General features: G+C 59.3%; 1 protein-coding gene across 7 annotated transcripts; it reads right to left on the bottom strand.

Annotated features, from left to right (window-relative positions):
• Positions 1–4: 4 nt before the first annotated feature.
• FMNL1 (formin like 1) lies at positions 5–24670 on the bottom strand. 7 transcript variants are annotated; one of them, XM_059150518.1, is made up of 28 exons: positions 24131–24670; positions 15702–15785; positions 14489–14572; positions 13734–13807; positions 13466–13549; positions 12973–13110; positions 12660–12677; positions 11060–11168; positions 10382–10458; positions 10073–10166; positions 9092–9166; positions 8715–8825; positions 7471–7620; positions 6886–6987; positions 6484–6748; positions 5916–6218; positions 5605–5729; positions 4347–4549; positions 3604–3838; positions 3280–3348; positions 2380–2460; positions 2161–2290; positions 1849–2012; positions 1566–1667; positions 1331–1426; positions 967–1075; positions 715–813; positions 5–457 (listed from the first exon to the last, which is right to left on the bottom strand). In XM_059150518.1, the coding sequence occupies exons 1-27, from the start codon at positions 24257–24259 to the stop codon at positions 722–724; spliced, it is 3303 nt and encodes a 1100-aa protein (XP_059006501.1). In that variant the 5' UTR covers positions 24260–24670; the 3' UTR covers positions 5–457; positions 715–721. The 7 variants fall into 7 exon arrangements, with proteins under 7 accessions (XP_059006501.1, XP_059006496.1, XP_059006500.1 ...); XM_059150513.1 differs by having other exon boundaries at positions 14459–14572; positions 24131–24669; XM_059150517.1 differs by lacking the exon at positions 12660–12677 and having other exon boundaries at positions 14459–14572; positions 24131–24668.

The raw sequence follows: 24670 nt of genomic DNA on the forward strand, positions 1-24670 counted from the left end.
GATCTTTTGCAAACATCTTTATTAATCTTGTATAAAAATAAGGTCCGTGGAGAGTTTCCGGAGCTGGGGATAGAGCGCGAGGTTGCACTTTATAAGTTACAGGCCAGGCTCCGGCTGAGGCTAAGTATGGCTATTAGGGAGAGAGGGGTGCTGCAAGCAGCATTTGGGGGAGGGGCTGGCGATGCTGTCCCCCCCATGCCCCTGCACCCGACCACTTGAGGTGGGACCACCGCGGAGAATGGCAGCAGCAGCAGAGGGGGCTGCCCGGCCCAGCCGAGCTAAGGACCACCTTCCTTGGGCCCCCCTGCTTGCCATCCCCCATTCCCCACTGAGTCCTTGTGCAGAAACAGCAGTTACAGCGAGAGATCCGAGGTGACCTGCAGGGGGGGTCCTGGGGGGCGCCGGCGAGCGCTTCTGCGGCCTGTGTCTGAGCGGATGTAGGGCTGGTTCCGCAGATCTGGCAGGCAAGAAGAGAGACACTCACCCTTCCAAAGTCTGCCCCGGGGTTAGGACGCTAACTCCAGGCCACAAGCCTCACCCTTGTAGTGACCCCGGCTGTGTGCACGTGGGAAGGGACCTGTTCATGTTTACCAAACCCCGCTCAAACACACCCCAGCCACGTGTGGCTCCAGGGAGGGCAGCATGACCCAGTCCCCCGAGGGCCCCCAGGGTTGTGGGCAGCTTCTGGGCTCAGAGGCCAGGCTACCCAGGTACCTGGGGGCTAGAGAGGGATCTCTTCTCCCAGGCTGGCCTCACAGAGGAGCCTGGACGTCCGCTTGCCGGTGCGGGCCGTGAAGGGCACCGTCTTGAGCACTGAGGGTTGGGAGGGAGGAGGGAGGAAAGAAAGGAACAAAGATAGGAAAAGTAGCAAGAAGCAGTGAGGCAGCCAGACCCCTAGGGTAGGGTTGGGGGGAGAACAGCATTAGAAGGACAGACAGGATAGAACAGGCCCAGCCAAAGCCTCACCTGTGATGATATCTTCAATGGCCCCATCGCGGTCACTCTCGTAGATGAGTGGCTCCTTCTGCTGCTTCCGCTTCAGCTCAGAGATGAGGTCCATCTGCTGCCGCCGGGCCTTGGGTGGTGATGAGGGAGTGGGGGTGGTCATGCAAGGTGTATAGCTGCAGCTCCAGAATCCCCTCTCCCCAGGCCACCAAACCCTAGACTATCTGCTGGCCTGGTCCCCCACAGCAGGCTGGAGCAGAAGGAAGCCATTCCTGTCTCAGGCTGCTGGGACAGGGTCTGTTCCCAGAAATGAGGGTACGGAAGAGGCCTGGGTCTTTGGGATGGGTATCCCTGCAAAGCGCCGAGCTCAGGCACAGCTGCCTACCTTCGGTGCTGGGGCTTCCTCTTTGCTGGGGGCGTCAGCGCCTGCCTCCTGGGCTACTGCTTCCTTCTTCCACTGTTCCACCTCCTGCTCGGCTTTCTGAGGGGCCGAGGTAGGTCTCCGTGAGGGGAGTCTTATCCCGCCCTGGGGCAGAAGCATGCCCCACCCTTCACTCGGGCCAGGTGGAGAGGCCAGAAGGCCCCACAGGGGTCCCAGCCTGCCCACCAGACACACATACCTTGTAGGCCTTGATGAAGCGGCTAAAGAGGGAGAAGAACATGGAGGGGGACGTGGTCTTGGGGTTCTCTCCGAAGTACTCCACCACGGACTCGTAGGCCTCCTGTGGGCACAGCCCGTCAGGCCCGCCAGCACCGACCCCTAGGAGCTCCGGGTGCCTTTAAGACACTGGCCGCTTCATCTCTGCTCCCCCAGGCCCCCTGCCACCTCTCCCCACTGCGGCCCTGACCCAGGCCTTCATCCCCCGCCTCCCCACCTCCAGGACCCAACCAGCCCTGGCCCACCTGAGCGGTCTTGCTGTCTGCCAGCAGCTTGTCCATGGTGGGCGAGTTGGCCCTCAGGAATTCCTTGAGCACTGTGCAGTCGTCCTGCCGCACAAACTCTCGCTGGGTCAACTCCAGGCCTCGCTGCAGGGAGCGCACATCCCCCAGGACGCTGTCCAAGGACACTGGGTGGGGAATGGGGCAGCACAGAAGTAGGGAATCAGAGAGGCGGCCAGTGACACCCTGTGGGCCCCTCACTCCTCCTCAAACCCCCATCAGTCCCCGGGGCTGAGCCCCTCTCCCCACCCGAGGAGGGGGGACCGGCACCCATACCTGAGCCCGCCTTGTCCAAGAAGTGCAGGTCACTGTGGAAGCCCGTGAGCTGTGGGTACTTCTCGGCAATGACCTTCACCAGGTAGTGCAGCAGTGTCTGCTTGCGGTCAGTCGACTTCATCTCCAGCAGCTGCGTGCAGGCCTGTCATCAGCCACAGGCCACCAGCTGCTCCCCAACCCCATCCCCCAGGCCAGGGAACCCCTCCTCGTGCCCCTCACCACATCCAGACTTTGGAGCCGGAAGCCATAGGCTGCCCCACGCTTGCTGCTGTTCATATAGTTGCCAAAGGCCAGGACAATCTGGAGAGGGGGGGAAAGGGGGATGTTCAGCAGGGCGCCGGGGCTGAGGAAACCCCCTCATGTATGCACTGCACAAGAAGACGTGGCAAAAAGCCAGCCCCACACGCTCAGCCCACACTGCACTCGTGCATGCACCCCTCAGGCTCATGATCCACGTACTAGCCTGTGCACCTGTCTGTCCTATGTGCCTGGCATACCCAATGTTTTTTAAGATCTGATTTTTAAGTAATCTCTATACCCAACGTTGGGGCTCAAACCCAACATCAAGAGTCACATGCTTGGGGTGCCTGGCTGGCTCGGTTGGAGGAGTATGTCCCTCTTGACCTTGGAGACATGAGTTCGAGCTCCACGTTCAATGTAGAAATTTCTTCAATAAATAATTATAAATAAACTTTTTTAAAAATGTCCCATAATACTCAACTGACTGAGCCAGCCAGGGGCCCCTCAGCGTACCCAATTTTGTCCTCTGCTATTCCGACCCGGAGGTGCGCTGCTCACATCCCTTCAGTGTGTCACCATCTAACAGCCATTTCTACTGGCTCCCAGAGACTTTGCTAGACTCCACTGAGCAGCTGTGGGTGCTCTGCTAATCACACAGTGATCCCCAGAGAGGACTTGGCCCTCAGGAGGAGTCTAAGGTACGCTGCTGTAGACATGACCGCCCCCCCTGCCTTAGCTCTTTCTACATGAGAATTGGGAACATAACTGTTGCATGCTAGTAATGCAGGGCAAGGCCGGGGTTTCCCTCTCGCAGCACCCGGAACAGGCAAGAAGTCATGGGTGGGCCCCACTTCCCAGGCCCTCGAGCTGGGCACTCACCTCCAGGATCTGGCGGAGCTTGTCAGAGGACTTGATGGACATTGAGGCTGCGATTATTGCATTCAGTTGCTAGGGGTGCAATGGGAGAGGCGAGATAAGTTGGACAGGGTCGGGGGCAAGGCCATGGGAAGTTCAAGTACTCCTAAATACCCCTCGGGGAGCGGAGGCTGCCAGCTGCCTCGCATCCACCCAGAACACACCATCCACCCAGAACACATGCCCTGCCAGCCCCGCCCACACCGTTCTGCCTGCCCCGCCCATACCACCCTGCCCCGCCCACACCACCCTGCCCCGCCCACAAAGCTCTGCCTGCCCCGCCCACACCGGCATGAGCAGCTGGACAGTGTCCGGAAAGTTGCCCAGGAAGGTGAGCGTGGCCATGCGCTCGGGCAGGCGTGGGATGCGGCTGAAGCGTAGCATGAAGCGGTCCTCCTCTGACAGCTCCTCCATGGGTCGCTGCTCCTGCTCAAAGCGGACGATCAGGCTCCGCTCGTACTCCGTGGGCAGAAAGCGGGTCAGCAGCTCCAGGAAGTCCAGGCCAAGGGCCTGTAGGTCATACCTGGTGGAAGATGGGGTAGTTATCGCCCTATACCCACCAGTTCTTGAGGACAGGACTAACCACCACCCCCCCACTTTCTCGACTGAATAAATGAACTTCAGTATTTGCGATTTGCCAATAACTTCAGGGACCAAGAGGTAGCAGTTAGGTCAGTTGGGAGCTGGGAAAACACAGGTCCCTATCATACAGTAGCGACAGATGCCCAGCTATAAATGCCAGGGCCTGAATGCCCACAGCTGGGCAAGGAGGCAGAGAGGAAACGGGAATGTCTCGGTCCAGGTGTGGACTCCCATTATTGACTGTCTACCAAACTGTCTGCCGCGCCCAGTGGACTCAGTTTTCTCTACCTGAAAATAGGAACAAGGTTCCCAGCCCTACTTCCTGACCAGGGTTAGCATGAAGTTTGATGGGCTCTGCCCCACAGCTGGGACTCTTTTACTGATAGCCTGATGGCCCCTGCCTAGTAGAGGGGCTGGGTTACTCACAAGCACAGGGCAGAGGTACTCACGTCTCGATGGCCTGGCAGATGCGGTCAGCCCCCAGGTTGCCCTTGCGCAAGGTGATCGCCAGGTTCTTGGCCCGGTTGGCCTCAATGAGGGTGGCCTTGCTGGGGGCCTTCTGGGCTGCCTTACTCTTGAGAGCACTGAGATCTAGGCTGGGACCTTGGGACTTAGTCTTGAACTGTTCCTCAAAGTCACTCATGTCTAGCTCCTGAGGACACAGGGAGAGGAGGTGAGGCTGGGCCAGCTGGGGTCTGCTACATTCCTAGCTGAACCAGCCATCCAGCCCTGACCACACCACCAGCAGAGAAACAAACCAGTAACCCAGCTTGACCTTGATGGGGGAGACAGGGGGAGAACAAACAGCATCGAGGAGGAAGAAGAGCACCCAACCCTGGGGACCCGCACTCCAAGCCCTTATAGCTTAAGGAAGAGCTGAACTGGCCAGGGGTAAAAAGGGGAAAGGGAAGGGCATTCCAGGCAGAAGGAACAGCATGAGCAATGGCCTGGAAGCAAGAGAACACAACCCTTCTGGAAAACTAAAAGTAGAATTAGAAGGGCTAGAGGTGCCTGGGTGGCTCCATTGGTTAAGCATCTGACTCTTTATTTTGGCTCAGGTCATGATCTCAGGGCTGTGAGACTGAGCCCCATGTTGAGCTCCTCACTGAGCCTGGAGCCTGCTTGGAACTCTCTCTCTCTCCCCCACTGCCCCACTCCTGCACTCCACCCTGCTCTCTCTCTCTTAAAAAAAAAAAAAAAAAAAAAAAATGTTGAAACCCTGGTTGCCTGTGGGAGTGGTGGGAAAGAAGCTTAAAAGGAGAAAAGAGAGGGACCCTGCAGTCATTAAGCATCTGCCTTCATCTCAGGCCATGATCCCAGGGTCCTAGGATTCAGCCCCACGTCAGGTTTCATGCTTGTGGGGAAGCCTGCTTCTCCCTCTTCCCACTCCCCCTGCTTGTGTTCCTTCTCTCACTGTATCTCTTTCTGTCAAATAAATAAAATCTTAAAAAATTTAAATTAAAAAAGGAGGAAAGAGACCAGACTGGAAGCCAGATGTGCCCTCTGTAGTGAAGGAAGGGAAAGCCTCCAGGAGAGTCAGGACACACTGCCTATCAGATGCACTAACCCTGTTTAGTTTAACCCCCATCCCTGGGCCTCCACGCCCTCCTCTATACAATGGGGTGCTGGAGATGACCAAGCACAGTCCAGGCCGAGTCTCCTCCTCCCCTGGCGCCCACACTGGAAGCTAGGAAGGGTCACACTTACCTGTAGCACCTTCTCATCATTGAGCTCAGTGAACACAGTGCCCGTGATCTGGTTGGGTTTCAGTGCCACCCAGTTCAAGAGTGGCATTCTGAACTTGGTCTGTATGGGTTTCTTGGTCTTCACTCCTGGGACGGGGAGAGAGTGGTTGAGCACCGGGGAGGTAAGGTGGGGTGGCTGGTGGGACAGAGGGTCCAGAATGACCTGACAGGACAGGCAGAAGGCAATAGGAGGCACCCCCATACAGCAGGTCGTGGAGGACACTGAGGTCTAGGCACCTCCATATCTCCCCCGGCCCCTGGTGGTCCACTCACCTGAGGCCATCTCAGGACCCGACTCTCCAGAGGGACCTCCTGGAGGCGGGGGAGGTGGTGGAGGCACTGGTCCATCTGCGCCAGGAGGCAGCGGTGGCGGCGGGGGTGGGGGTGGCAAGTCTCCCGGCAGCGGCGGTGGGGGTGGGGGCTCGGAGCCTCCAGGGAGGGGTGAGACCAGTGGGGGTGCCGAATGCGGGACTTCCTGCTGGTGGGGGAGGCTGGGAAGTGGGGGAGGTGGCGGTGGAGGTGGCGGTGGGGGTGCTCCTCCGGGAACCGGCTCTGCCGCAAGTGGGAGATCTGAGCCTGGAGAGAACCGAGAACCCAAAATGGGGGAGTATAGGGGAAGCGGAATCAAATTCTGGGCCTAGGTGGTCTCGCCTCTGCCTCCCCTGCCTACGCATGCGCCCTGGATCCAGGTCTACCATCCCCGCATCCACCTGAGCCACGCCCACAACCCTGAACCTACCTCTCCTACTCTCCTGGCGGGAGATGTCCCCAGGCTCCCCCTCCAGACCCTGGTTCCCCCCCACCCCACGCGGACCCCATCTTGCCGGAAGCTCCTGCTTACCTGGGCTGGGCGAGCGGGTGGGCACTCCCGGAGGAGTCGGAGGAGTTGGGCCATCACTGCCGCTGGGAGTTGCCACAGCGACCGGAAGGATCTCGATGGAGACAGCATCCCCGGGCCCCCGCACGATACGGATTAACCCCTTCTCCTCCAGCTCCTCCACCTTCAGCTCTAGGGCGGAGGGCCGCGCCGGGACGGAGGTAGGCACTTTCTCAGGCTCAGGGGGACGCCTGGAGGCGCCCATGGAGGTCGCCTGGCTGAAGCGCTCCTGTGAGCCCCGGAGGAGAGAGGTCAGTGCCTCCGAGCAGGCCCGGGAGAGGAAGTGTCAAACCTAGAAGCCCCAACCGGTGAGTTCTTGGGAGGCTGGCCCGCCCCTGGCCCGGCCCCCTCTGCCCCCAGCCTCACCCGCAGGGTCTCCAACTCCTTTCGAGCCTGGCTTAGCTGCTTTTCCAGCTCGGCAATCTTGGCCATGGATTCGTTCTCCGCGTCCCGAAGCTTCTCTGTCAGCTGTGGCACAGCACATGGTGAGCTCCCACCCTCCGCTGGGCACTGGCACCGCCGGTGAGGGGGCGGCAGCAGGCACGCCAGCCTGCAGGGCTGGGGGAGGCTTCCGGATGTGCTTAGCACCGGGTGCCTGGCGGGTGGGCCGAGCCTGGCACTTGAACCCAAGTAGGTAAGATCCTGAGGGCACTGACGTTCTCTCGGGAGGAGGAACCCAGGCACCACTGAGGAGGGAGGTGGGTGGAGAGGAAACTGGGCTAGGACCACAGACAGGCACCTAGTTCCACCCAAGCCAGGGTGCCTGAGCGCAGGGAGAGAGGGGGTACCTGCCTACCTCAGAGGTCCCGCAGGGTAGGAACCCAGCGAAGGCTCATTGAGAAAGACACCACAGGATTCAAGATTTGGATTCGGGTCAAAGTCAGGGGCCAGGCAGCCAGCCACCCCCTACTCACACCTAAAACCAAAGCCAAGTTCAGGAGCAGCTCTCACCAGGGCCACCTGCTCCTGCAGCTCCTCCATGTGTTCCAGCACAGCATTCTTGGTCTCTGTGTCCTCCAGCAGCGCACCCACATCAAAAACATTGTCCAAGTACGCTTGGATCTGCACCTGCAGCTTGTCGCTCTCTGTAAGCCGCAGCCTCTGTCCCCGAGATGGAAAGAGCGGGGTGAGGCCCGAGGTGAGAAGTCTTCCCCCCCTCGGCCCGAAAGCCTGGAGGAAAGGGCCTGAGCCCCAGCCGGCTTTTTTTTTTTTTTTTCTTATTGAGATATAATTCACATTCCATAAAATGCAGTATTTTAAAGCATGCAATTCAGTTTTTCGGTTTTTCGTATATTCACAGGGTTTTGCCATCATCACCACTGTCTCATTCCAGAACATTTTCATCCCCCCAGAAGAAACCCTGCTGTTAGCAGGCAGTCCTTACTCTCCCCTCCCCCCACCATTGGCGACTGCCAGCAGACCTTCTGCCTCTTCTGGACATTCACATAAAGGAATCATCCAGTACTTGGGCTTTTGTGTCTGGCTGCTTTCACTTAGCTTAATGCTTTCAAGGTTCATCCATGCGATGGTGTGTATCAGAACTTCAGCCCCTTACATGGCTGAATAATATCCCCTCGTATGGTTAAATCTTCTCCTCTAGCTTTACACCTTTTGGCTTTTAGAAAAATCGAAATCCCAATCCAATCCCAAAGGCCTCCCGAAGGAATCGGGGTACCTGCAGCTTCTCTGCTCAGGCTGGACCAGGAAGCACCAAGGCCCTCTGCCCACCTTCTCCAGGGCAAGGAACTCCTCTAGGCCCTGGGCCCGTCCGACATGAGCCTGCTCCCACTTCTGCCCAGTATTTCCATGCTTCCCATTATGCTGTTGAGGCAGAACCTGTCTGAGGCTGATCCTCCCAAAGCCAGACAGGCCCAGGGCCACCCAGAGCCTGTTCCGGTGCCTGACATAACAGCTCCACAGACCGCGTGGCTAGAAGGTGGCAGAAAATGTTCTACCTCGTTTCTATTTAGAGTCATCATTACCTTTCTGATTCCCTCCTTGTACAGATGGGAAAAGTGAGACTCCCAGAGAAGAGACCCGTCCCGAGTCACATGGGCTTGGAAGTGGCAGACTCGGGATTTGAACCAGATCTGCCAACCTCAGCACCCATGCCGCTGAGCCCAGAGCCACACTCCGCAGCTGCCTAGTGGTTAAATCCCAGTTGGTGGGGGGGGGGGGGGGGATGCAGGGCTCACCTCCAAGTACAAGTCCAGGCCCAGGTGGGTGAACTCATATTGCAGGAAGACACGGAAGTTCATGTTCTCCACTGAGTGTACCACGATGTTGATGAACTGCATACAAGCCACCTGGGGAGCAGGCCCACAAGCAGGTCTGTGACCCTCCGGATGGGGGTGCCCCAAGCCTTCTGTTCCCCATTTACTCCCAAGTCTCTCCTTCTCCCCATTTCTCATTCCACTAACCCAGCTTTGCCCCTACCCACATTTCTTTTCCAGGTCCTCTACTTCCAGCTTCCGTCTCCCACCAGTCACTCAGGAGCAGAGTCCAGAAGCTGGAGACCTGGGCCCCCTGACTCCTCCTTACACCGAGGATAGCCAGACCCTCCCGAGCTCACCATGAAGTCAATGTTGCTGTCCTCTTTCTGGAAATATTCCATCAGCTTTTCAAAGCGGTGCTGCTCTCCACACACCTGCATGGGGGAAATGGCTGTCACGAGGGCCCCAGCAACACAGCTCCCAAACCATTTCCAGCCACCACCTCGTGCTTCTACAGGCGCCTCCCCACTAAATCAAAGTCAGGCCACTGCTCAAAACCTCCCCTCCCTCTCCATTCCCCCCCAACCCTCCCTTCACATATTGCACTGGCCACACTGCTGTCCTGGCACCTTCCCACCTCAGGACCTTTGCACCTACTGTTCCGTCGGCCTGGTGTGCTCTTACTTGAGATCCCCACCACACCCAGCCTCTCACTTCCCTCACAGCTTTGCTCAAACTTCACCATCTCCACGAGGCCTCCCTGCCCACCCTGTGACCCGTTCTTCCTGCCCTTCCAGCAACCTGGACTTATTCCTCAGAGCGTCCACTATTCTCAGACATATTATGTAATCTGCTCATTTAGTGTATTGTTCATTATCTGTCCTCCCCTGCCTTCTTTGTTTCTTTTGCTCACTGATGCAACCCAAAGGCCCACTCTGTGCCTGACACATAGTAGGCACTCAACAAATATTATTAAGGGCATGAATGACCAAATCCCACCTTATGCATCATATTCTCGTCCATCTACTTAACCAGAGTCCGCAGAGGTGTATTCAAGGAACTCTGAGATGCATGGGCCAAGTCCAGTCTGGATCCGGCCAGGCTGAGAGTCAGAGGTTCAGCAGATCCCCATAGTTGTCCCTGTCGCCCCAGGCAGTGCCCCTGCGTGACCTGGTACCTGCCCTTGAAAGCTTCCCCCTTCCAGCTTATCCCCACCCTGCGCTCCCCAAATGCCCACCGAGCCCTCCCGGCTGCCCCCAGCAGAGGCCACAACTGCCAACCACAGGACTCCAAGGGGCCCCAGAGAGCAAGCACCCTTTGGGGGTGGGGGGTCTCAGTACCTCCTTGAAGTTGTCAAAGGCCGCCAGGATGATGTCATGCCCTCCTCGCACCAGACACACGGCCGCCAGCAGCTCCAACACCAGAGCCTTGGTCCTGGGGACAAGGGGGCCAGTTTATCCCTTGAAAGTGGGCCCCACAGTAAGGGGAGGGGGTGGGCCAGACTGGGGGAGGACAGTGAGGGCAGCTGATGGGAAGTAGGGCTGGGATGAGCCTGGCCAGTAGTTCTGAGAACTGGGGAGCAGAGTAGGCAAGGGGTCAAGTGGCAGGAGACTCTAGATGTGGAGAAAGGTGAGGGGCCCAGGCCTCACCTGGGGTTCTTGTTGTTGAGGCTCAGAGCAATCTCATTGACACAGGCCGGGTGGGTCATGACGAGGCTGAAGCCAGACTGGGGAGAGAGGAAAGGTCAGCTCCTCCAGGCAGACCCCCAGGACTGCCAGCACTGTCGCATCCAGAGCCTCAGGCACTGGCAGGGTTCCTGCCTTCTGGTCTCACTGCCTTCCGGCCTGGGAAGTTCTTTATAGCCTTTTCTGTGGCTGCCAAAGCCTGGTCCCTCTTTTGAAATAACTTTGTTCAAAAGCCAGTGTCAGGATTCAGCACCCCAGAAACAGGGAGCCCTCAAAGGCCTGCTAAGTAAAGGAGGGCAGGCCGCACCAATCACTCCTCCAGACAAAATCACCCAGAGCAGCCATCCCTGAGTTCGCTGTGCTCAGCCTTCTCTGGTGGCTGTGCTTAGGTCCCTGCCGAGGCATGTCCATGACCCCAGTCATGTCCAGTGCAGTCCAGAGGGCCCGGCCAGGAGGGGACAGAAATCTGGGCTTCCCCTCAAGCCTCAAGAAGCTCAACAGCCCCCATCCCCAGGGCTCTCCAGTGGGGAACAGGGGCGGGGGGCGGGACAGTGAGTCCCTGAACCTCGGCAGCTGAGGCAGCCCCAGGTGAGGACAGACCCAACTCCCAGGTACCCTGGTGCCTCACGCCCTCTGACCAACCTGGTAGTTCATGATGGCACGCAAACACATGATACACACGTGGACGTCATCCTTCTGACTGACGATCCGAGAATTCCGCAGGGCCTTCCTGCTGTGGGTAGGGGTCAGCCTGGGTCGGGTAGGGGGGAGGCAGCAGGGGTCAGAGTCCTACACCAGGCTTCCCACAACTACCCGCCCACCCCAGGCACATCTGGAACATTCGGCAACTGATTCCCATCCACCCAACCAAACAGGCCACTGGAGGGCAGGAAGGTTCCCTCGGTCCCTAGGACTCGGGCCTGGCATGCTGCAAGGGGGGCAGAGGGAGTGAGGAAGGCAAAGACCCTTAACAGCAACTTGGCATCAATAAGCGTTGTTATGGGGTGCCGGGGTGGCTCAGTAGGTTAAGCCTCTGCCTTTGGCTCAGGTCATGATCCCAGGGTCCTAGGATTGAGCCCCACATCGGGCTCTCTGCTCAGCGGGGAGCCTGCTTCCCCCCTCTCTGCCTACTTGTGATCTCTGTCTGTCAAATAAATAGATAAAATCTTAAAAAAAGAAAGAAAGTACAAAAAGTGTTGCTGTGCTGTGGGGGTAGACAGCCTAGAGAGGGAAGACAGCCAACGCTTGGAAACCACCATGGAAATGCTCTCCACAAGGTGGCGCTCCCAGCGTCCTGGGCTTATGTGCCATCTCCAAAGGCCAACTCTGAATTCAGATGGTCTGGGTTCCAATCGCAGGTCTCCACTTATACTTGGTGAGTTTACTTGATCACCCTGTGCCTCTGTTTCCTCATTTGTAAAATAGGAATGGTAATAATAGTACCTTCCTGATAGGGTTTGGGGGACTATGAAATAAGCCTGGAACAGTGCCTGATACATAGTAAATGCTATGAGTGTCCTCGATTATTCTTTACTAAGAAATATGTGATTTGTGATTCTTTTTCATTGTTGCAGAACTGCCAATCATGACTTCCACATCAGTGTGTCTTGACAATTCTATCACATTTCCAACAACACCAGGAAGCCCCACCTCCTCCCTCCAACTGCCACATTGTCCTTCTGTCATTACTCAGATAGGCCTGAGTCTTTGCTTAGGCTGTTCCTCCCACCTGGAATGCCCCTCCCTGTCCCCACCACTGCCCGTAGAGCCCGTATCCATCTGCGAGACATTATTCTAGAGCTATCTCCCAGTAGCCACCTCCCCTCTCAGAACTCCTGCTCACACCTCCATGAGAGCCTGTCAAATACTGTCCCCTTCTAGACCAAGGGCTCCCAAGGGCAGGGTGATCTGTTTCCTGAGCACCTGACACCATGCCTAATACATAGCAAAGGCTAAAAAATATTTGTTGAATGAATGAGCAAACAAAGAAACATATTGTGAGGGTTTGGGGCTTAATGTGAAATTGGGCCCATAGACCAATGTTGGAAGGATAGAAACTGGGGGTCCACATGAGGCTCCTGGGCTGTCTCCTTCCCTCTCCCTGCCTCCCAGCAGGATGTCCTACATTAGGGTGGGGAGGCTAGCCAGAACAGGTGAACCCAGGGGTGTCAGCTGAACACCCAACCCCACCCCCACCCAGGGAGCCAACCAGGCATGCACCTGCCCCCAGGTGGCTACGTACCGGGGAGAGGGGGGGCACCTGGAGGCCACACAGGAAAGAAGAAGGGGTTAGAAGGGTACAAGGCAGGTCTCACCAACCCAGAAACACCTTCCTTATCCCAGACCCACCCAGATTCCAGTTTCTAGGTGCCCACCCCTGGAAGGCTTCATAACACGCCCATCTCTCAAGCCCTGCTTGAGGTCCTTACTGGGACCCCCAATGCCAGGCTGCTGCTCCCACCACCCCCAAGGGCCTGGGGTGGGGCTGGCAGGGTACAGCAGTCTAGGGGTGAAGCCTCTCTTCCCCCCACCATCCTGCAAGGGGCCCCACATACTTGATGGTCAGGTGGCGGCTCTTGGACTGGGGAGGCAAGGCCGAGGGCGGCCCCTTGCTGAGATCTTCCACAGACTGCTCCAGGGGCTTGCTCCTCTCCGAGGCGGGGACCCCATTGTCTGCGCTCTCCATGTCATACCTGCAGGGGTTGGATGGGGTTGGGTGGCCCGCGGCTCAGTGGCCCTTGAGAGCAGGGCAAGGGATGCTGAGGGGAGAGATGGACGGACATGCAGGGGAGATCAGGGGCTGTTCTCGGCACTCTGCTGGGCAGAGGAGGGGGCCGAGGAAGTCCCAGGTCCCAGCTGGCCACCCCAGGCCATGTCCCTCCCTATCCACGCGGGCCCTGAGGAAGTGGCATCACCCACCATAGGGGTGTGGTGCACGTGAGCTCCAGGGCAGCACTGCTTGGATGCGGCCAGAAGCATGGACAAGGGACAAGAAAGCACAGACCCGGGCTCTGAGGAGTCGTGTGAGGGCAGGTGCAGGGGGCTTACGTGACGGAGCACTGGGCAAAGGCCAGGTACTCGAGGAGCACATCCAGGCCGCGGTTCTCCTCGTTAAGGAACTCCTCCACCCACCTGCAGGGCACAGGGCTCCCTGAGCTCCAGCCAGGAGAGAGGTCCTGCCCAGGCTGGGCATGGAACAGGCGCGGCCAGGGCCCATCCCCGATAGTAAGGGGAGCAGCAACGGGAAGCCCCAGGAGCCCGCCTGGGGGCAGCGCTGTCCCAGGCCCTGAAGAGGGAAATCTGAGCCCTTGCATACCCAATATGGTTTGTCCTCAGGGAGATCTCCAGCTCCCGCAGAACCTGTGTGGACTCCTGAACTCGCCTCTTAAACTGGGGACCAAGAACAAGAGAGTCTGGTGGGTGAAGCCCAGGGCCTCCCACAGGCCCGCTGAGCGTGGAGGCAGCAGCCAGCAGCCCCTGCCCGCCCCCCACGACTGGCCTTTCACGCTCAGCCTCCCACACCACCTCCACACACCTGCCTGGCAGATCAAGCATCTCAGGCTACACATGGCCCCGTACACGGATGAACACGGTGCACACACAGACCTCCACACACACAGACACAAGGCACACGCGCGCACACACGCACATCCATACACAAGCACCGTGGGTACAGATATGACACCAGTGCATCCACACATGGACACACGGGGTGCACACACCACTATATACGGACCCAAGGGTACACACTCACAACCATATGTGGACACAAAAGCATGCACATAGTACACACACACCCACGCACGGCCACATGGTACACACACACACACTGGAGCGCACACACGAGTGGACCCACGTAAGCATCCGCAGCTGGGCCAAGCAGACTGCCCCGAGCCCCCTCCAGCCTCTAAAAATAAACACCCACACTCACACACATACCCACAAAGTCCACCAAAATCTGATTCACACAGTTAACTCCAGCTGCCCAGAGCTTGGCAGGTGCAAGGGAAAAGGGACAGAGGAAAAGGGGGAGACATATACCCCCAGGTTAGACATCCAGTCCGTCGCTACCTTGCGGCCAACCCCACCAGTTTCCAGGTAGCTCTTCAGCTTCTGGATATAGGCGGTGGGAGGGTTCTTGACTTGAAACCGCTCCTGGGGAGATGGAGTGGGGTGAACAGGAAACCAGCCACAGCTACCCCAGCCCTTGCCCCAGAATCCCATCCTCAGCTCTGACCCCAGGCCCCAGGCTCTCCAGGCTCTGAAATAACAAAGGTCTAACTAAGCCACCCACCAGGGCACGTTAGAAGACCCCAGTTCTGAACCTTCCCCACCCAGATCCCCCAGATAACGCCCAGCCACCCCCCTCAGCCTCCCACTTCTCCCAGGCCTCTGAGTCCCCAGCCTGAGATGCCAGGCCAAGTGGCAGGGACCCCAAACACAGCCCCCTCCAAAGCAGCTCCCTGCCCTCCCTCCATGGCCCAGCCCTTACCCCCCAGACTCCATCACGGCCCGCTCATCCCATTCCAGTCCATTAGCAGGAGCCGAAGGCCCAGCCCTCGCTCCCAGGGGAGGCTCCTTGCTCCCCAGCTCCCCACCCCCTGCCTCCCTCCCTCCCCGAAGGACTGCAGCAGCCAGGCCCCACCCTGGCCCAGCCAAGGGAGAGGGGCCTTCCCTGGTACCACGGACAGCAGCCCTAGAAGCCAGAGAGGCAAGGGAAGCCAGGGAGCCACGGAGGTGGCAAAGCCAGGTGCCCGAGCACCAGGAGACGGAGCGTCTCATTCTCACTCTGCCACTTGGGAACGGCTGCCTTTGGGTTGTTGCTTGGTTGACAGTAGCTCCTCTGGCCCCCAGGAAAGGAGGGACAGGGATCCTGCCCCTTCCTCCTCACCTCCCATGGGGTCAAAGAGGCCCAGCCCTGGGGTTGCCCCCTCTCCTCCCCAGCCCTGAGCTGGAGGGTCAACAGAGGCTGCTCCAAGAAGCTCCGCAAGGAGGACGGTGACGTGGCTGGACTGGATGCACCGGCGGCCCGCACTACCCCTGCCAGCCCTTCAGAAGGCAGACCCAGCCCTGCTAGGGACTCATAAGGTCCCTGAGGAGACGCATGTCCGAGGGAAGGAGACCCCAGAGTCTTGAAGACACCCCCAGCACACTCTGGAGATGCTACGCAGGCCTCTGGGCAGGGTCTTGGCCCCCTGGGCAATGTGGCAGTGCCCCCCTCTCCTGCCAGCCCCAGCCTGGCCAGGGCAATGTACCCCGCTGCCAGAAGGGGCCTGGGACCCACCTGGTCACAGATGAGCTCCCACTTCTTCTCGTTGTCATACTGGCTCAGCAGCTGCACCTTGTCCGGCGGCAAGTTCATGCAGTTCTGGGGTGGGGGAAGAGACAAGGGAATGACCTTGAGCCTGGGCCCCCAGTGGGAGGGACAAGGTATGGGCATTTTCAGAGGAGCCATGAGGGGTCAGGTCCCTAGGACATCTGTCATCCACGTGAATCCCCGTCACCCTCTCTCCCTGGGATATAAGCAGCATTAGTCAATGAGAAAACCGAGGCCCAAAGGCAGAGCACCTTCCCCTTGGCCCAAAGCTAGAAAGCGACACTGGGATTTGGCCCTGAGTCTGCCTGATCCCAGAGCCTGGGCTCTGTCAGCCATACCCCACCTCCCCGGAGTGTCTGCCGTGACACTCGGCGCATGGGTTCTCAGCCTAACTTCTGGGACCTCCGGCAGCCCCAGACTCACTTCCCCATGTGCCATAAGGGGGTACCATCTCTTCTCCCACTTGGGCAGGCTCCGTCTCCAGCCACAGGAGCTGTGGCCCACTCCTGCGTGCCACCAGAAACCACGGGGACTGCATGCGGTCCCGGCCCAGGGCACCAGTGTCTCACACACACCGGGAAATCTCTTGCCAGGATGGCATCGGACGTCTCCTGCTCAACCCTCTCCAGCCCCCTCCGTCCTCATCACTTCTGGAAGGCGGAGACTGACACGAACCAAGGGAGCTAGTCAGACAGGCAGGGAATTCCAAGCAGGCTCATCACAGCTGCACGGGCAGGGGGATTCCTGGGGAAGGCCACCCCGCCACAGGAACTGGGGCCAGCGGCCGACACGCTGGGTCCGTGGGGCTGGTGGCCCAGGCTGGGACTCCCCTCAGGAGCTACGAAAGGTCAGCCTTGCTCTGCCTGGTCCTCCTCCCCCAGCCACACACGTGCCTGGCCAGCTTCTCCTTCCCAGGGCAGACACAGGGTCCTGTCCCCTGCCACCAGCTCCAGGGGGTCCCTGGCCCCCTTGAACTTGGTGTGTCTTCCTAATAGACACAGAAGATGGCCCCGGTTGACCCCAATTCCATAATCCCCAGGCTAAAAAAACAGTCTCCTGTGAGTCAGGCCCTAAAAACAGTTCTTGCCCTCAAGGAGTTCTGTCCCACTGGGGCTGTGGGAGTCCCCAGGAATCCCCAGCCCAGAGTCAAGAGGCCCCTGTCACCAGCTCTGGTGGCTCAGGACGCATCCTCAGTCACGTGGGCCTGAGAGGAGGCCCAGCTGGAGCACAGAGGGGGCCACACCCACCCGAGGCTCCGTAGCCAGCTTCCTCTCTGGGGTGCCGGGCCCAGTTCTGGCACTCTGGCCAGACCTCACCCCCCCAAAACAATCACTGCCTTGGGTCAGTCCCAGACAACAGGAAGCTGGGTGCTCTCAGCCCTCATTGCCCAAGCTTTCCGGCCGGGGCCCCACTTGAGAGGTGAAACTGCCTACCCACCGGGCCCCCCAGGCCAGCTGGGGATGGGGATACGTCATTCTTCTCCCCATTGCGAAAGTGAGCCCCTGGATGAGGGAAACCGCTGCTGCCTCATCTGCTGCCCTCCCACAAGGCGCCAGTGGCCAGAACAGCTCCTGCCACCACAGCACCAACTGCCCACGAAAGGCCCTTGGAGGAGGGGGAAGGCCTCCCAGGACCACTCTCCATCTCCGTCTCTCTCTCTCCTTGGTCTCTCCTGATCCATCCCCACCCCACGGAGATCCACAGTGGGGCAGGGCAGAGCAGGGCAAGGCTTAGGGGGAAGGAGGCAGCCAGGGGGCCACCAGTGTCAGGGAAAATGGAACAGTGGCCGACTCGGAGAGGGGGGTGGCAGGGAAGGGGGGTGAGCAGGAGCGAGAAGGGTGAATAAGCTCCAGCAACAGAGCCTTACAGGGACAGCTGCTTCCCAACAGGGGTCTTTCCAAGCCATCCCCCACCCCAGGGATCTGTCTGGTTCCTGGAATGGCCCCAGTGGCCCTTTTAGAGGCCACAACTAATGCTAATAATGTCCCTAATAAATGTGGTAGCCAGCTCTGCCTGGATGCTTATCATGCCTGGCACTGCTCTGAGCCCCACCCCCCACGCAGGGGACACCCTCGCCACCATCGGCAGCATTGGTCCCATCTTACAAGTACAAGGACAGATTAGTTTAATGACCTGCCCAAGGTTACAAAGCCAGGAAGCGGGCAGCCAGGCCAGCTTTGAGCTCAGAGCTGACTATGAACCAGTGCCCTGGCCCTCTTCCTTGGGGTCTCTTCCCGGGGTTATTCCTGGGGAGGGGGAGGCCTCTGCGGCAGGGTCCACCTGTCTCTGACCACGGTGGCGGGCAGGGCACTCCTTTGCCCCTTCCCCACCTGGGCATGCTCAAGCCCCCGAGGCTACTTGCCCGCCTGCCAGACGGGCTAAATTTAGGCTCGGAAATCAGAAATAGCCATGACAGCGTGGAGAGCTAATGAGCAGCTGTTCCTCACTGGGCCCACCGAGGAGACAGGGACCCTGAGGAGCATGACAGGAACCAGAGGGTGCCACTCGCTCAGGGAGGAGCGAAACCCTCCTAGAAAATCAAGCCCTAGACCCCAGACTCAGGGCCCTCGGCAAGGAGGCAGTCCATGGGGTGGGGGGCTGCGAGAGGAGCCGAGGGTTGGCTGACGCGCTCCCATGGGACAGGAAAGGACAGGGAAGGCCAGGTGTGGTGGGGGGACACTTGCCTCCTGTGAGGGGACAGGGGGTGGAGGAAGAACCTGGGCCGGATTCAGAAGATCCAGCTTCTGGGCCCACCTAGCCTGCCGACTTCTCTGTCTCCTTGAGCCTCAGCTTTCCCCTCCATAAAATAGGCACACTTCCCTTCTGCCTCATGGCGCCCCGAGCTCCTGGAAATACTCAGGGAGAAGCTGTGTTTTGATGTAATAATACTTTCCAGTGAGCACACTGTGAAAGAGGCGTCTCCCAGACTGGGGGGTGTGGGGGGGGGCACTGAAGACCCCGAGGGAGGGCCGGTGGGATGAGCAGAAGTCTGTGAATACATCCAGACCCAACAGACCTCCCTCCGAGGCTTGGCTTGAACTGACCCTCCAGGCCCCCTTTCCCTGCTGCCCTTGAGGCTTTGGGTCAGAGGAAGAGGGAGAAATGACCCATCTCTGAGGGCGTGGACAGGAAAAGGAGCTGATTCCCCAAACTTTCTGTTAGAATGTGTGGGGCCTGTCCTGCCTCCCTGCCCCTCCGTCCTGAGGGCCAAGAGGGGCCTCCAGCCTCGCTACTCCAAGACCTGCCCCTGGCAAGCTCTGCCTCGACCCACTGTCCCCCGCCAAGTGCTGACATCTGGAGGGGTCTCCCTGGAGACTGAGCAGCTCTGTCTGCCTCGGGACACAGCCACACCCTCCGGTTTCACTTTCAGCTTGGGCTCAGACTCTGCCCCGGCCTACCTGCCCACCCTCTCCTCATGACGTCTGGCCCTTTGAGTCCCAGAATGCCCTTGAACTTGGCAACTAGGCCCAGTCTCAGACCAGCCCTCCAGGGCCTCCATAACCTGATGGGCCCAGAAGCCAGGAAGTGCCCCCCCCAGCCCCCATTTCCCCATGCATCTCCCCTCGGCCCTCCTCTCCATGGCCTCGATCTTGGTTTTTAGAGCTCTCAGTGCGTCTCCAAAACCAATCCATCTTGTCCAAGTTTTTAAATCCCAGTATATAGATTTTCTGGGGCAGTTAGAGGCAATCCCAGACTTAGAAGAGAGCTCTGGGCCGATTGGCCCCAGGATTAGGTACTGAGAACCCCAAAATGTTCACAGCTTCTCCCATCAGGGTTGAAGGGTCCCCATGGCGGGGACAAGGGCAAGTTAGATGGGAGCCAGGATGGCAGGCACTGCCCAGACGATCCAGGCCCTGGGGGGAGAATTACAGCAACAACAGTAAATATTCCCCAAATGTCCATGCTGGGTTAAGGGCCATTCCAAGTGCTTTCTATCTACCTATCACTTAAACCTCCAAAAGAAGCTTACACAGCAAATATCCTGATGATCCCCATTCCACAAAGGGAAAACTGAGGCACAGAGCGATGATCCCCATTTCACAAAGGGGAAACTGAGGCACCGAGCAATGAAGTCGCTTGCCCAAGCTGAATTGATTGGCAAGCTGGTTCAAGAACACTCGGTTCCCTTCTCACTGAGGGCAGCAAGAAATGTTGAGTCCCAAGCCCCCAGGGTCTCCTGCAGACAGCCTGGCCCCGGCCCCCCCACCGTCTGAGGAACCAAGAACAGCCAGCCCCACTTCCTGCCACCCAGCACCCTACGCTTCCTGTTGTTGCCCACACTGAGCTCTTACTCACTGGGGAACCCCCCCCCAACCCAAGCACACCGTCTCTCAGAGGGAAGTGGAGGCCTCCCCACCCCCTCCCCATGTGCACACAGCTACCGTTAGCACCAGCACTGCCCCACCCTTCAGGAGAGGTGGGCCCTCCCTCTCGTGGTTTCCGGCCGCCAGGCAGTCTTCGGTCTAGGCCCCAGTGTTGCGGACCTGCATGATGGCAGCGAGGGCAGCCTGGCCTGTGATGGCTGAAGTTGGCAGCCTTGGTGGATGTCGGTCATGGAGGTGGGAAGCGGAGCAAGGCACAGTCTAGAAGGGTCTAGAAGGCCTCCAGTTTGGAGAGGGCCCTACCCTCTCCCATGTCATCCCCTTCCTCAGCGTCAGGGAGAGTTTCTGGAGCACCTGCTCTGTATCTGGCAAACTCCACTTAATCGTTCAACGGTCGGTCCTCAAAGGCCAGCCTCTTTCTACCCATGGGGATAACTGAAGCCCAGAGAGGTCAAGTAACTTGCTCAAGGTCACCCAGGTAGTAAGTGGCAAAGAGAAAACCCAACCCCCCAGCCTAATAACTCAAAGCTCAGGAAGTTACTCTGCCTTTCCCTCGAGTGACCTTTGGCCTTCTCAGGGGCGAGGAGGCCTGAGCCACCTTCCGGGGCCCCATGAGCCTGGGAAAAATGCAGAGGTAGCCCCCAGAACAGCTCCACCTGCTCCTGCCCGTCTCACCCAGCTCTTTGCCAACTGGACCCAGATGTCCCCATGAATCATGCCTACCACATCCCTGGGTTTCCAGGGTCAGCGTGTGCCAGCCAGGCCCGCTAAGAATGTCACCCACCAGCGCCTGCCCAGCCCAGCATGTGCCCACTTGCCCACAGCCCCACTGGGGTTCTCCGTGTAAGGCACCTCAGAGAAGAGAGGTCCAGGGCCTGATCACCCCTATCTACAGCTACATGTCCCCAAACTTCATCTGCCTCACGCCAGAGAAGTGCACTGGCCAACACAGTGTAGGCCAGGGAGTTCAGGGAAAGGGTCCCGCTGAAAGCAGGACCTTCAGGATCCACACCGTGCGTGGGGCCATCCTGACCTCCCCACACAGCCTCCCTCAATGTCTATACCCCTGGACACATGCTAAGGGCATGTCAGGGGGCTAAGCCCCAGCAGGAAAACTCATCTCTGAATGGTTCAGCCTCCATGTCGGTCAGCATCACCCTTGACCTCCAGCCCAACATCCGGGGCACCTTCCCTTGGTCCCTTGGCCCCAAGGTCACAGGCTCCTCCCTGACCAGACAGATCAGGGGTATCCTATGCCTGGCCAGAAGCATGAACTTCTGGAAGGCCTGGAAAGAGTGCCTTGTCATCCCAAACCCCAACCCTTACAGGGGAAGGTGTGCAAGGAAGACACGAGCCTTGGGCACAGTGTAGGAGAGGCGAGAGCCTGGCGTCTGGCGGGCTGGTTTTCCCACCATTACAGCAGGCCCATGTCTCTGGGCAGCCATCGCTCCTCCACTGTTGCTAAGGCAGCAGCCGGAAAACCCTGGCTCAACCTGCTCTTCCTCCCCACCCCCTTTTTAAGCAGGGGCACCCCTCTCTCTCACAGCCTCCTTAGAAAATTAGCCCGCCCTCCTGCTTGGGAGAAAGGCCACGGCAGGGAAAGGGAGAGAGAGCTCCATCTCCTGTCTGGCGTAGGCCTTGGTGGGAGCACCCTTCACCCACAGCCAGGAGCCAAGGCATGGTTTGGGGTCTAAGGATCCTACTCCCCACCAGGGACCAAAGGGCTGCCATTAAGCTAAAGGAAGAGCTCCCCTGGGGGTATGTGACAATATGCAAAGGGGCTATGCTTTTGCTGTCAAGACTCGGGGATTCCTGGCGGGCAGTGGGCCCATCACTCAGCTGTCTGAGGCTCTCCTCCTCCTCTCAGACAGTCAGTAAGGACAGGACTCCTCTCTGGCCATGGAGGCAGAGCTCTGATGGAGACGCGCCCTGCAATACTGCTTGCCAGGCTCGTGGTTTCAGCCAAATATTTAGCCCAGGCAGCTGCAGGCAGGGGCCAAGGCCGTCAGCCCAGGGCGGGGCTCATGCCCCTGTCGGTGGGGAGTGAGGGGAGCCAGGTTCTTAGCCAAGCGACCTTGGGTGGGGTGTGTTCTGCTCACACAAGACAAGGGACAGACTGATCCCTCCCCAGAAAGAAGGCCAAGTGTAAACACAGTGGGGTTCCTGCAGGCTGGGGTGGAAAGCTGAGCCCCAATGGGTGCTGCTGCCCTAGATTTCTACCCAGCCACCGCTGCTTTCTCCACCAAGACACCCTCTCAGACCCGGCCCTGGGCCTCCGCCCTCCATGCCCTGGTACTCAGGGACTCCCAAAGGCGGTTAGCATCAGACTCAGTCAATCAGAGCTAAGGCCAAAACACCGAGCAGGGCAATCAAGAACTACACATGCATCAGAAACTCACCATTTGACTTTTGGATTTCCCACTGGTCTGAATTATTCACACCGCTCCTGCCCACTAATGTGTACCTAACAGAGAGTGGACAGGGGCCGGAACCTCACTCTGACAGCCTGGCCCACCCCTGTCCACAGACACACACTTAAGGGGGAAGGACAGACCTATACCCCCCCCCTCCACGTCAGGCTGGCAGGGGTCCAGGGATCCACCACCAACTCAGGCTCCCCAGATGGTCCCCCAGAGACTGTCTCTCCTCATTCTCCCCCCTCCCCCATCTGCTCAGCTCAGCTCAGCTTTGCCAGGCCATGGGTTTGGGGAAAGGAAAACGGGTGGAGAGATGGGGTAATCAGGGCCTGACCCGGTGTGAGGTGTCCCTCCGGGTCCCTCCCTCTCCCCAAGCAAGCAAGGTGCCTTCACAAGGATGAACCAGATCCCACTCTACGCGATAGCTCCTCCTAGCCTTCCTTCTGGGAGGGGGGTGGCCAAGATTTCTAGAAACTCTGATGAGGGGCCACGCGGAGAATCTGGCAAGTACTGCCCAGTGACGGGCCAAGGGAGGGGAAATGATGTCAAGGAGGTGGAGGGACAAAGGACTGAGCACTGCCACACACCAGCTTTGCTCCACTGCCTAAGTCTCCCTTGGGCTCCCACGCTCAGACCTTCAATGCCAGCCTGCTTAGGCTGCGAAGTGCCCCTGGGAAAAAGCACGGCCTCATTCGCCTGTCACCCAGAGTCCAGCAAGGGAGCTGACAGCAGACAGGCCACCAGGCAATTAGTTAGAGAAGGGAGCCTGGGCCAGGGCTGAGGTAGGGAGAGGGAAGTGAGAATGAGTGGCCCTTCCCCCTCCCTACTTCTGCCTCCCACCAGGTCTTAGGGAGCCCTGATTTTGCTCTGAAGCCCCTCCCCAAACACATCCTGACTGCTTCCAGGCTCAGCCCCAGCTGATGGCTCTCTCCCCAGGGGCTTAGTGTCCGAGCCCCCCAATTCCTCCAGCTGGCCATAGTGGGGAAGGTGAGTCGACAGGGGTTTCCAGAATTCTGAACCACCCCAAACCAGAGTGGTCAACCCATCCTGACCCCACCCCTCCTGACCTTAATCCCTTCAGTGGGCAGGAGGAAATGCCCAAGATAAGGACCCACAGGCAATCTCTCCTGCACAGGTCGAGGGTGAGAAACACAGACGCTCCCTCTGCATGATCTGAGGACCCAGCTCCCAGCTGCCCAGGCACGAACGAATCAGGACCAAACACCTGAACTCGGTCTCCAGCTCCCAGCACGTTAAGATGTGACCCGTCCATCTTTAGCCCTGAGACACCAGCAGATGCTCCAGACCTGCGCCCGGTGGCCCGGCATGCGTGCAGTGCGGAAGGGGATCCCCCCGGGGACCCCCTTGCGTGCTAGGCTCCCAACTTCCTCGCAGGACATTTTTGTTTAGACCTTTAGACCCAGGAGCGCCAGGGAAGGGGGTGTCTTGGGGAGGCAGACTGGGCGACTGCAGAAGAAAGTTTTTGGGGGGAGAGTGCTAAGTCACTCTGAAAGCACCCACGGTCACTCCCACCCCCTGTAGGGGCAGCCACTGGGCCAGGGATCTCCAAGCGGTACCTGAGCCCCCGGCGGCGGGGAAGCGTGCCGAGCTCCCGCCGCCCCCCGCCCGCGCCCAGCGCGCGGCGGGTCACACTCACCAGAACCCGGTTAAACCTCTCCTCCAGCTCTTGCGCCGCGGGCATCGGCTGCTTGGGCGCCGCGGGCTGCTTGGGGGACGGCGCGGCGGGGCCCGCTGGCTGCTCCGCGCTGCCTGCCGCGTTGCCCATGGTGGTCCCCACCCAGTCGGCCAGGCGCCTCCAGCCTCGGAAATCCAGCTTTCCGGGGGACCGGGGACGCGGCTGAGGGCCTAGGGGTGAAGGGGGGGTGAGCAGGGCAGCGGCGGGCAGCTGCGGCGCGGGCTCGGCTCGGGGCGCTCGGCTCAGCGGCGCGCAAGGGCCGGGGCGCGGCGTCCCATCGGGGCGGCCCCGTCCGAGGAGCCGGGCGGCGAGCTGCGGGGTGGGGGGAGGAAGTCAGGCTGCAGGCCGCCGGGGCCAGAGGGCTGGGCCGGGGGCAGGAAGCTGCGGCGCGGGCTCCCCCCTCGGCGATTTTCTAACTTCTGCTGTCGCTCCCCGAGCGCGCAAACCGCATTTCGCCGCCGCCGCCGCTACGCACCCGGCCCCCGGGGGGCGGGCTGCAGG

This window comes from Mustela lutreola, chromosome 15, assembly GCF_030435805.1.
Source record: "Mustela lutreola isolate mMusLut2 chromosome 15, mMusLut2.pri, whole genome shotgun sequence".
In the NCBI taxonomy this organism is placed as follows: Eukaryota; Metazoa; Chordata; class Mammalia; order Carnivora; family Mustelidae; genus Mustela; species Mustela lutreola.